The sequence below is a fragment of the Venturia canescens genome, chromosome 7 (assembly GCF_019457755.1).
Source record: "Venturia canescens isolate UGA chromosome 7, ASM1945775v1, whole genome shotgun sequence".
NCBI lineage: Eukaryota > Metazoa > Arthropoda > Insecta > Hymenoptera > Ichneumonidae > Venturia > Venturia canescens.
The window spans coordinates 20,092,380-20,105,769 of NC_057427.1; the positions used below are offsets into that span (position 1 = coordinate 20,092,380).

At 37.3% G+C, this 13,390-nt stretch overlaps 1 protein-coding gene across 1 annotated transcript; it reads left to right on the plus strand.

Annotated features, from left to right (window-relative positions):
- The first annotated feature begins 1,052 nt into the window (after positions 1-1,052).
- On the plus strand, positions 1,053-3,331 carry LOC122413559 (uncharacterized). Its single transcript, XM_043423991.1, has 7 exons — positions 1,053-1,965; positions 2,062-2,252; positions 2,342-2,374; positions 2,452-2,484; positions 2,561-2,711; positions 2,839-3,001; positions 3,072-3,331. Exons 1-7 carry the CDS (start codon positions 1,816-1,818, stop codon positions 3,224-3,226), a joined length of 876 nt encoding a protein of 291 aa, XP_043279926.1. The 5' UTR covers positions 1,053-1,815; the 3' UTR covers positions 3,227-3,331.
- Positions 3,332-13,390: the final 10,059 nt, after the last annotated feature.

Below are 13,390 nucleotides of genomic sequence, written 5' to 3' on the forward strand. Positions count from 1 at the left end.
GGCCTACCTTTTGAAAGGTACAGGTCATCACTTTTGGGTAAAAAAAATGACCTCAACTTCCTTAATGCACAAAACGACAGATTTGGCGGTTATTGCAAAATTCTAAATGTTTGTACGTAAATTTTTTTGTAAAGTTCAAACTTTTTGAACAAATTTATTTTCCGTCGCATAATAAATAGGTTCATAATTGTTTTCTCAAAAAGTTTCAACTTTACGAAAAATTTTTTCAGAATTTTTGAAATTCTTAACAAAATTGTTAAAACTGGAGACTACAAAAACAGTTAGAAATTTTTTGAAAAAAATCAAAACACTCTTTAGATGATTCTCAATGCTTTTTTTGCATAATTTTTTTTCGCTAAGTCGATAATTTCCGAGAAAAAAATCGTGAAAATGTACATCATGCTGTTTTGCAAAAATCGCTATCTTGGAAAAACTGAGTAGAAAAAAAGATTTCATAAGCAGTATTATGGAAAGATGAGATACTAAAAGGACACCTTTGCTGATGATAAGATGGTTATTTGAATGCAGCAGCAATAACGAAATTTGATTTGAAGAGAAAAAACCTCAAAAATTTTTAATTTTTTAACTGACAACGCTAAAATAATAAAGAATTTAATTTGATTTTACAAAATAAATGTCAGATTCTGAAAGAGCTTCCTTAAAAACCTACTCTATGAGGTTTTTAGTAATTTTTTTTGTTGGTCAATTAAAATTGTGTACTTACAATTGCGTGTCCAAAATTTTCGTTTCGCGCATTTAATGACAAGCGCAAATTTTTACCTATCCATATTTGAAAATTTTCTGGTAATAGGAATCCAAAAGTCTATAAGAATTTTTTTCTTTTTTCTGAAACAACGTATTTTTGAAATGCCAAAAATCGATAAAAATACTCAAATGATTGCGCTAACGTATTTCAGGATCTCCATCAACAATAAACATTACAAAGTATCTCCAAATCCATTTCCATAACGATGTAATCGATGAATGTAGCCATTTTCTCCTCAAAAAAGGGGTCTGAGAAGGAGTAAATTTTAAATCTATGACAATCTAAATTTTTCCACGAGATAATTATAATTAAAATAACATGCGGTTCAAAGAGAATACTGCGATTTTCGATGATAAATGTAGCAGTTTCGCTGGAAAAGTGGAAATAAAAAATCTACTGTAGGCTCAACTTTGTCTGAGAATAATTTTCAAAAGAACAGATTTATCACAAAATAATAGGAGATCTTTCTTATATACTATTCGCTTTCCTATAACAACCTGTCGTTGAAATTATTGTACATTTCCCCGTTCGTGAGTAGCAAAATTGAAATGACGCCAGTGATGTGTTTCCCGGATTATTAAAGTTAGAGAAAGAAAATCACGATGAGTGACCTCAAAAAATTTTTTGAATGATTGAAATTTGGACAAGCGTCATATTTTATAATACTGAAACGATGGATGGACGTTCTTGGGGAAAACAAAGAAATTTGTGACTCTCTACTGTGACCCAAAATTTTGAATTTTTTTTTTTTTTTAGGTTGAAGGACTCAGAATTTACAAAACATGGCAAAACGCGGACAAGATGTACGGTTTGAGTAGAACGAGTTCAGTATAGAGTAGCTTTTTCCAATACGATAATGACGGAGTTGAAGAATATACTCGCTTATTATTGTTCCACAGCATATAGAAAACCAGAACAAACGAATTTGCCGACCATCGTCACGCTTATCTCAATTTCTCGTCGGTGAGGACTACCCTCCAACAACCGATGAGAGTTCGGATAAAGATGGTCGGCTATTCACTGGTTTATATGAAAGCGTCGATGAGTCCATGAGCAGAGTGGCCGCGGCAATATCAAGTTGCCCGAGACTGGGTGGAACTAATCCACTAAATCCGACGGAGGGATGCGAGGATTTCGCAACGGACTCAGGGCATCGTCCCAATGAAAAAACTCGTGAAACAAATGATGACGAAACTCTGGTACGAGTAACACGATTCTCTGATTATGAGTACAATCTGAAAGGTGCCGTAACGAACAAACCCAAACAAATGAGTGTTGCATTATTGTTTTTACAGCGCCGATATGATGACCAAGATGACACGGACTTCGGGGCTCACCGCGAGCCCCGATTGACAAATTTGAATTATGACCGAGGCTATCCTCAACGATATAATGACAACGGCTACCAACGCCCGCTTGACAGAAATGTAGAGTTTCGGCAGCCCTCCCGTCATTTAGACACAGACATTATTCTGTCAAGGATGGAGTAAGTATAAAAACCATTTCTGATCAGAGAAGAGAAGGGAGGATTCAAATGTAGTAGTTGTATTAAAACTACCTTTCTCCGGTTTATAGGGCCATACACCGAGATCTATCAAAGCAGATAAGGTACGATTGTGATAATTGATGAATTCATAAAAAATTTTATTAATTTATGAATATTTTTTTGTTCGTTTTTGTTCCAGCAATATGGAGCGCACCGTAATGAACAAAATCACGTGTGTATTTTGGCATAATATGGCAAATGAGGTTTGAGTAAAACGATAATCTTACTAATAATAATAACGTTTTCAGAGCGCTAGAAGGACGGTTCGAGAAATATGAACACCTCCAACGCAGCCGGAACATCGTCGAGTATCCACAAAAACCGCGGTGCCTTCCGGTCCGCGGAGTTCGAGAGCTCGAGGCGTTGGAGGGGTTCACGAAAGAAAACAAAGACCAAATAGTGAGTATCAATAGTAAACTAATTCAACAATATAAATATTTTCTCAACAATAACATACGGAAATTGTGATATTAAAAAAACTTCAAAGTTATTATAATCTACCTCTCGATTTATTTTATTGTTGCAGATTCAGTATTTAGGCAGCCTGAGCTCTGGCTCGATACATGAGAGGGCTCACCTTATTATTAAAGAAGCAATATCTGACGAGTTCTCGACGGTTGTAACCGTCCAGGGGGGTGCGCGGAACTCGTGCCGATTGGAGGGCACGGCTTTGTATAAAGCAATGTACGGTAAGTATTCGATCGAACATTTTATGAATATAATCGTTGAGCACGCTGCAAAGAAATTTTTTATCTGCAGTTGCCGTATGTAAAAACATACCGCCCGATGATCGGCCGTCTCGGCGCACCTTCATTGACGCGTTAACTGCGGCGCTGAGGGCTTCAAAGCAACGGCACCGCAGAACCGTCGGGAACGATAAAACCGACCACCAGCAGCCAGAGCTTGCAATTTAATTTACTCATTGTTTTTTAAATTAATATGTTTAAGTTTTTTTTGTAATTAAAGTCCTTTCACGAACCCGAACCCTCTGTAAAAAATTGATTTTAATTTATTAGAGTATACAAGTGCATGCGAATAGATTGGTGAAATTTCAGGTCAGGTTATCAAACATTCAATGAAAAATTAAAATTTCAAAAATTATAAAATTTATACGGGAGCTTACGGAGATTCCATCATCATCACATTTCTATTTCAATAATTCGTACACTAAATATCTCTAAAATTCCTGATACAAACTGTCTCACAGATAGAAAAAAAAATGTAAGGAATCCATAGCGATGATAAAAATAAAGGGTTACCGAATTTTTAAAAGAGATATTAATGATAAAAGTTGAAAAAATGGCAGAAGTCGAAACTTTTCCCATTCAACAGCGACTTCTCAGAGGTTAAAAATGAATTTAAATTTCGAGTGCTCTAGTTTGCGATATCAAAAAATACGGTCCTGCGAAAGAATAGATAGATCCTTAAGATAGACCTTAAGATAGATCATGCTCGAAGGGTCGTATTTTGTGGGTGTTTAATACATTAGATCGACTTTTACTTCCCTAATTAAAGAATCATCACTCAACGTGATCTTTTTCAGTTGTTCAGTCGATAAAAATCCTGCTGCACGTTTTGTTCTGAGTAGGTTGATATTTGAAAGAAAATATGAGTTACACGCTATTCTCATTTTATCAGAGAACAAGATGTAACTTTTATTTTTCTCGAAAAAACAACGATGTCCGAGTAAAACGTCATTTTGCAGCTATCTCTCTCGCACTCACTCAAGTGATAGATCACCTCAAAATTAATGTCAGAGTTATTAATTCGGAATTGTAAATACATTTTTTCAACTTATCTGGCTAAATTACTATAGTATTGATATGTAAAAAATCATTGTAAAAAGCGCAAATGCAAAATACAAAGGAAAATGGATCAAGAAAAGAGTGTTAATGAAGACAGAAGGTTGTGACAGGAATGGCCCAAGCCAAAAAGAAATAAAATGCCGAAATAAACAAATGTGAGATTATACCCATTTCATTCAATCTTTAACGTAATATATCTTTGTTACTAGTAAGACAATCGTCTCGAATTCGTTCCCAGATCTTTATTATATACTGCATTGTTATTGTGTACTTTTCCATGAACTTCATAAGAAGCATTCATTCGTTCTATGGGAAGATAAACGATTTTTTACGCATAGTCCCTATAATCCTGTGCATTTTTCTTCATATTTAAACACGTTTACCCCAATAATCAATAAGACGAACACTTTGAAATTTGATATGCGTGTGAGTCGACCACCCACTTATAAACTCTTTGTAAATTCCAAGACTTTTTTAAGACAATTTTCTTCCTTACAAAAAATGTGAAATAACTATAGAAACAAACAGTAAAAATTTGACAAAAAATTCATATGCCCCTTCCTTCCAAACAGTGAAGTGATAAAAAATTGAGTCTGAATCTCACAAAAAGTAGTAAAAGAAACAAAACTTCACAAAGCATTCACAATAAAATGTGTGAAAACCAATTGTAGACATACTGCTCTCTCCATGGTCTATAAAACCTTGCCAGATAATTTATTTATCTAATGGAACCACAAGAGGAAAAGAAAACAAAAAAATTCGTGACATCAAGAGAAAAGAAAATAATAAATCCGGACATTAGGATCGTGCACTCCCGTTCAAAAGTTTGAGTTCACCGATCGAAACTTTTACACACACTGAAAATTCGGTAGTTCGGTCAAAAATAGATGGAATAAAATTTAATAAACGTCATTTAAAAGAGGGCTAATTGCGCTTTAATTTGTAGCTTCTTAAATTTGTTTATAATTTTTTTTTAGCCGGCACGCGCTTTAGAACAGCGCCGCTTATCGACAAATTTTACGCCTTCGTGAACGGGCTGCCAATGTTGCCGAATTTTTTTTTCTGTACTTTTCTCCATCACAGCTTCGATACAGGAAAAGCTGTATTTCTGTTTTTTTTAGAAAATACCGAACATTTTTTTTTCGTACGGTTACTCTAATTGTAGCTCAAAACGAGGAGTTTCAAAAGTTGTAGCGTATTTCGAATACTTTCGAAATGCCAAGAGGGTAAAAAGTTGTGCCGATTTATAATAAACTTCTAATTATTGCAGATTTCTTTTTTAAAATTTTTTTTCCGATTTTTTTGGTTGAGTCACAACTGAATAACTCGAAAATTATGGGGTTTGGGATAAAATTTCAAAAGAGAAAAAAAGTTTCAATTTATACTTTAGAACTCACTGACATTTTTTCAAAATAAATGAGGTGCTTTTTTTAGACTTAGTCGCAATTCCCATATCATTTCAATATAAAAAAAAATTACTTATTTAATCTCTTACTTTATTTACACAGGCAGATTTAGGGAAGAACAGATTGTTCTACCATTCCGATCCAGCTTCTCACATAAAAGCTCGATCGGATTTAAGTTAGGAGATTGTGGTGGCCAAGCCATATTAACGATTGTTCCATTTCCTCCGAGAGCATGTTCTTCTGATATGAGCTCGTCGTTGAAAACCGAAAAATAAAAATTGATCGAAAATTTAGAATGATCTGCCCTTCTCCTGCCAGTGATTTGTGGCACAAGCTTGTAGACGCTTGGGCGAGTTTAGATCAAGTCATAAACGACAAACTAATCAAGCGAATGTCACGACTCGTCAACGCAGTTCTCAAGGATAATGGTGGCTTTTTCGATGAGAAACAGGTGTAAATACGAATGATGGGAATCTAAACGATCTCATTCTGAATGTATACAGAGACACAAACACCTTTCATCTGCGATTGTTTTACTCGCACCTTACAGCTGCGTCGGTCAATGACCTAATTCCATAAATAACATTCTCAACCGGCCTATGAACTAGAAAATATTTGACTCTTATCGATCCATACGAACAAATTATGCAATACAGATAGGTTATTTCGTTTCAATATACGGTACGACTTGATGACTGTTCAATGGAATTGAGTAATCTCTATCACTGGATTCGGATTGGGATTGAAAAACGGAGTTCTTGTATCGTGTAATAGTCGTTCTGCTGCAGTAAAACGTGTACTACGGTAACAGCACTGAATAGACTCAGCGCTGCACCGTAATGCCTCATCGTGTAGCAATGGTGACGCCACGTAACGTCTGAGGGAGATCCGTGCCGTCTCGATGAGTTGTCACCGTGCACGCACGGTGTGGTCTCTCGACAGCACTGAGTGCACACACCGTGCCGGTACTGTGCAGTCTCGGCATCATCTATGATCGCACTACGTGACGCCTGTGTGCTGCTGCCGTGCCGCTTCTGAGGTGTACGCGAATGCAGCACGTAACGGCACGGTGTAAGCACGCCGTGCCGTTACGCCGTGGCGTTAGAAATCAGTCATGTTCGGACAGACATAACGCGTATGTAACGGCACGCGTACCGTGCCGCGCAGTCACCGTGCCGTCACCGTGCTGGAAACTGTCTATCTGGGTAGAGTCCGCACACAACAGCACTTTGGGGATCATAACCTCACCTGTCAAAATGACGTTCAGTATGAAAACAAGTCTCGGGTGGTTTCGGATGTGCGTATCGATGTATTGATATCTTATAACCTATATTCACAAATGATATAAATGATAAACTTATTTTCAGTTAAACGAATTAATGAAATCTTAAAAAGTTTCGTCGACATGCACCGTGTATTTTTTTATTTTATTCTTTTTCACACACCAGACTACATTTACGCGACTGCTTTTATACCGGTTTAGTTTAGCATTCCACAGGTTTTAGTACTATGCACTTGGTTAGATGACGAAAGTTTTTTTTATATATTCCACACGCATTCCATAATGACAAAACTCCGTTTGTTTATACGATGATCGAAAACTGACACATGGTTTATATATATATATAATATTTACGGAGTCTGAGCGCGGTCGGGGTAAGACTCAAAAGTTAGAAGGCCTAAAATGGCGAACAGGCATTCTGTATAACGCATATATAGATATACAGAATGCCTGTTCGCTATTTTAGGCCTTCTAACACTTGAGCCTCACCCGCGGTCGGCCTAGCAGCTGGAGGAGCCGACATCGTTGAGCCAATCAGAATGCGTAGAGGCAACAACTCTACTACCACTAACTACGTCAAAACGCGTATACGTATACGTCGAACTCGTGATGTGTCAGTAACTTTTGCATAATCTTGAGCCCGTGCAAAGTTTTTTTTCAGCAATTACGCCACCGATCGTGTTGATTTTGGGCGCAATCGAAAGAGAATTTCTTAATTAGCTGAAAGTTCAATTTTCAAAGCCTCAGATGACTCATAACTTCGGTAATTCAAAAAAATCACTTGCCAATTTTACCCCCACCACGGCGAATCGTTTTATTCAGAGAAAGTATACTCGGCAAGAGCCTCGGGCCAGCAGACGACAGGGCTGTCAATGTACTTGTCCCGAGACTCTACCGAGTCTCTTGATAAATAATTAATATCTTTTCAATGCGTTAAGCTACAGAGTTCGTAGAGGTCGCGATCGAAAGATAAAAAAAAATCAAAAATACGTCATCTTGCAGGATTCTTTGGAATACTGTAATTATTCAGTTATTAAAGAAAAATGATCGAAAACAGCTGAAAAACACTCTCGCTCCGGTAAAGACTCTCTGGAAGCGACTCGTCATACATAAATGTACTTGTCTCAGAGTCGCTACCGCGACTCTAGATTCGATTCAATACGACTGTACTGAAAACTTCTCAAAACAGCCTAAAAATAAAATTAGAAACACTGCATCATACATTTTTCAATATTAAAGCACTCGGAGTTGTGTGATCTTCGGCAAGCTGTAACGAGTGATGGAAGTTCCGGCCAAGAAATTCCTCGAAGCGGGTCTTTCTAGATATAAAGAACTACTCTTACCTAAATTTTTGTGAACTTCGGAGTTGATAGAAATCCGTGGTGCACGGTCAAAGTTCGCGATTTTTCGTAAAATTTCGAAAAAGACCAACTTTGGAATGATATCTCTCTAGGCTTCTTCACGCAATCCGAATTTTCGGCATGACTCGCTTGAAAGGTATAAAAAATGAAAAAAATGAGCCATATTAGAAGTCAATTAAGCTAGAAACAAGCCTGTAGCATCAATTTGAAAATGGTCATTTTATTGAAATTTTCAATTCATTTAACGTGATCACAATGAAAGGCCTCTTGATCTGGACGACTGGACCACGTTTTTCTATAATCTAGATGGTATACTAAAGGAAATGGAACCAGTATTACTTGACGTGAACGTAAAGTTTGTGTGAAGCATCATCTTAAAAAGAGGCAAAAAATGGTCATTTTTTGATATTTATAAGGCTCGTTCTCGTGATCTTGAGCACTTAGAGACTTGAAATTTGGGGATAGTTTTTAAGGTGCTTTAAAGTATCTAAGTTTGAGAAAAATCGAAAGACCCCTCCCGAGAAATTGGGCGAAATCCAATGGATCTGCTCATATATATATTCAATGTATAATGAAAAAATAGTAGAAGCCCTTGAAAGTTGAAAATAAGATACATAATTGTAAAAAAGACCACTATTTGTAATTCTTTGGAATGTTAACGTGATACTGCCGTGAAGATGCGCATTGGTGGTGATAACTTACAATGTTTATTACGATCTAACTCGAAGAATATACAATTGTACCTGTTTGATTCCGCTGTCACATCAAGCTCTTGCCATGCCACGACACCCGTTTAGTATAGATTTTATTTAGCAATTTTTCCAATCACTCATGCGCGTTTCACGCTTCCAAACGTGTTTAAATGCTTGGAACTATCTATTTCGAATACGACTGATATCAGTACGAATCTTAGATGTTTCCGTACTGTTATTTTTCCAATGATTGATGTTCCTTCTTTATCAAAAACAATAATTTGTTTAATTTCACGGAATGATAAGGGCTAGAACTCCTCGAAGCGTTATACAGAAATATTCGATTCACCATTCAGAACCATTGAATAAATTGAAACTCATTAGAAAATGACTGCATGTCATTCTTTTTGCTACCATAAAAATTTATGAAATTCCATGAAAAACTAAACGCTAGAACTTTCCGAAACGTTATACGGAATTGCTCCAGTCATCGATTAGAATCATTACATAAATTGGAGCTCATTAGACGATGAGAGCACCTCATGAGTAAAGTTTATTTTTATCACTGATGATCATTTCAAAAATTCCGTGAAGCGCAGGAGACTAGAACTCTTCGAAAAGTTATATAGAAACACTTCAGTTATCGTTCAGAATCCTCGAACAAACTGGAACTCGCCAGACTACGACAGAATCTCATGGTTAAAGTTTCTTTTCATCGACAATAATAATTATAATAATTCCATAAAGCACTGGAGGCTAGAACTCTTTGGGAAGATATACAGAAAAACTCCAGTCATCATTCAGAACCATTCGATAAACTGAAACTCGTCAGTAGACTACGACATAATCTCATAGTTGAAGTCAATTCATTTAAATAATGATAGTTTATTAAGTTTCACGGAACGCTAAACGTTACAACTTTTCGAAATGTTATGCAAAAACACTCCATTCATTTTTCAGAACCATTCAAAAAACTGGAACTCGTCAGACTACGACAAAATCTTGTGGATAAAGTTCCTTGTTATCAACAATAATAATTTATTTAATTTCACGCAATGCTAAAGGCTAGAACTCTCCGAAATATTATACAGAAAGGCTATACCATTGTCAGAACCATTGAATAAACTCGAACTAGTTATACTACGAAAGCATCTTATCGTTAAAGTTTCTTTTTATCGAAAATAGTCTTTTTCGTAATTCCATAAAGCGCTGGAGGCTAGAACTCTTTGGGAAGATATACAGAAAAACTCCAGTCATCATTCAGAACCATTCGATAAACTGAAACTCGTCAGTAGACTACGACAGCATCTCATAGTTGAAGTCAATTCATATCAATAATGATAGTTTATTAAGTTTCACGGAACGCTAAACGTTACAACTTTCCGAAATGTTATGCAAAAACACTCCATTCATTTTTCAGAACCATTCAAAAAACTGGAACTCGTCAGACTACGACAAAATCTTATGAAGAAAGTTCCTTTTTATCAACAATAATAATTTATTTAATTTCACGAAATGCTACAAGCTAGAACTCCTTGTAAAGTTATACTGGAACGCTACGGTCATCATTTAAAACCATTAGATCAACTGGAACTTATAAGAGTATGACAGCAGTAGTAAGGCTATACCAGTTCTAACTCAGGGATCTCAGGGGGGAGCGGGGACGGGGGAGCGCGGGGACCGTTGCGGGGCTGCATGGTATGTGGAGGGGGAAGGTTCTCGGACAGCGGGGGTGCGGCGGCACTTTGATGACAAAAGATTGCCGCACTTCTCGAATGACTGATTTATGTTTCCGGTGTGATCATCAGATTGCATTGGACGGAATTTTCTTTTGAAAAAGTGACCTGCTCTTTTCGAAAATGATCTCAATTATCGGACCAAAGCACTACTCTAATGACAAATTTATGTGTCCTACATATTTTTGCATTCCTGAGATGGTGCCAGTTTCCATGAGATTTCTTTTTCAAAATGCCCCTCCCCCGACTTTTCACTTGAGACTTGTATCTTTGAAAAAATATATTGTTATTCCGAGAATTGCACGTCACACGACGTCTAATGATAAATGTCCAGTGTTACATATCTCTACATTCCTGAGACGGCGCAAGATCCGACGAGATTTCTTTTTCGAAATGCACCTGCCCTTCCCCGAACTTTTGACTTGAGAGTTGTTTGAATGTTTTCCGAGAAAAAAAAAATTTTCACATCGAACGCTTATTCTGAAAGTAAACGTCGCGATGGAAAGGTGTGCTAGTATGTATGCTATCCATCCAGCAAAAGATCCATCGACATTAACGGAAAATGAACTTGAGTCATTGCCGAAGGCTTTGCTTTTAAAGTACTATAGTAATTCTATTCCTACGTTATGGGATCGTTTACCCAAGTATTTGCAGTGTGATGCTGATGTGCAATCATATCAATTGTGTTTCGATCATTTCAATCAACCCTGGGTGCGAACTCATGTTGATTCAGCTAGACCCAGACGTAGAAATTGTGAAAAGTGCTCGATTATGGAACGACTTGTAAACATCTATGGGACTTTACGGATAAAAAATCCCTGTGAAATGACATCGGAGGAGCTCCAAATTATATCTCCAACCATGTTCAAGGAATACTTTGGTGAATATACAGATATTCTGTGGGATCGTTTACCCGAATACTACAAATCCGATAGTGAGATTGCATTATTACGTCGTTGCGTTGAACATTGGAATGTATCATCGATGGACGATCATATTGACGGTCCGGCTCCGCAACGTCGAAATTGTAGGAAATGCTGTGAACGTGTTTAAACAAGTTTAGAATGCACGTGTTCATAACGTCGGCGGAATCAAAGAGCCTGTACAGAAAAAAGGACCACCGGAAGAGATTGGATCGATTCCAATATAGATCACGTTTGAACCTGTTTGAAAGCGTGTGGAAGGGGATGGTTCAGTTTTGGGGTAGGGATAGATGGAAAAACTACAAATAGCAGAGTCCAGAAGAAAAAAGCATCACTTCACGTCTTCGTAAAGTTGAGTCAAGACTTGCTCTTTAAAGAAAATCTCAAAAAACTATATCCATAATGGAGTTCTCCGCCATCAACAATATCATTGCAAAGTCAGAGTATCTCCCCGCCAAGAAGCTGAAAGAACTCCAAGTCAACGAGGAATATCTCATCTCGGACGTGAGGACAGCAAATACCAAATGGGGAAAAAGATACGTCGCCGAAATCAGGAATGAATTCACCGTATTCCTGCCATCGCGAGTTGTCAAGGCATTCGACCAGAATCCAGCGGTATTCGAGAAACTTCTGGAAACGGCTCATTGTGGACAACTATACATGAAATATCTCGGTGGTGATTGGAACGCTATTGAATTTTCTCAAAGAGATTTCTAATATTCTCAACGCAAAAAATGTATATATCTGAATCACCGATGAAATGTATGTTGAAGGAGGAGGAGGAGGAGGAATATTGTATAAATAAAATTACACATTTATGAAAAAATTGTTTTGTTTATTCCAAGATCCCTCTATTACATAATGCATGATATACGTATAACCAGCTTTGCAAAGATTTTACATTCTTCGTTGCACAATTAAATTTCGATTCGTTGATGTGGTGGTGATGGTCGCATTTCGATGGACTTTTCGGCAGTTTTTTCAACGATGGGCAGTCCAAAGTCTCCAAATCGACAATCTCCGTTGACAGATCCAAAAAGTTCGTCAGCCATAAAGACTTTTCGCCGCCTTTTACGAAGATGGTATGAGCGCCGCGTAAGATAGTTTGAATTATTCCTCTTGCAGCATCGTATGGTATTACACCAAAATCCCATGGCAATCCATGAAAATTACGTTCCAGCCATTTGTTTGTCGTTTTATACTTTGTCGGCAGAGAATCCCATGCATACGGTGGTGCGAAGAAAAGTGTGAGAGGTTCAGCATTCTTCACGTCCGCACAAATGATTGAAATTTCTTTGAGTATAAACTCATTGATGGGTCCTTTGAAGCCTTGTAGATCGATGACAAAATCCATGATGACTGTTGGCCGAAGAAGTTGATGGTACGGTTTTATACCAATTTTCTCACCCCACCACTCACAGGATTGTATTCAACGATGCGATCGTGTAGAATAAGGCAGTATGCGCATGTTTGTGCTGGAATATTTGTGCTTGTTTCAAATTCGAGGCGCACATCAACAGGTCCAGACTTGAGAGAATCGTTCTGCTTCGAGCAGTCAATCACAATGAGAGGTGCAAATTTGAGAAAATCCGCTTTTGTAAGCCATGGTTCGGCCTCCTTATTGTAGTACATCGGTTGAAAGTTTGTATACATATCGTAGAGTACTGCATACTGATTTTGTTCTATATTCAAATTCATATTACCATAAGGATAACATTGTGAATTCAAGTATAATTTTACATCAGTAACGTTGCAATGATCAAAATTACTCGCATTTTGCCTCTTATTATTCTTTCGTCCTGTTTGGAATGCCAGGATCACATATCGAGGTTTTTCCAGCTGCGTTGATGTCTTGACTGACCACACGTGTTTC

Coding starts and splice junctions, on each gene's coding strand:
- LOC122413559 (XM_043423991.1), top strand. CDS start 1,816: ATGAGCAGAGTGGCCGCGGCAATATCAAGTTGCCCGAGACTGGGTGGA. Junction 2,375..2,451: donor GATCTATCAAAGCAGATAAG/GTACGATTGTGA, acceptor TTTTTGTTCCAG/CAATATGGAGCGCACCGTAA. Junction 3,002..3,071: donor TTTGTATAAAGCAATGTACG/GTAAGTATTCGA, acceptor TTTTATCTGCAG/TTGCCGTATGTAAAAACATA.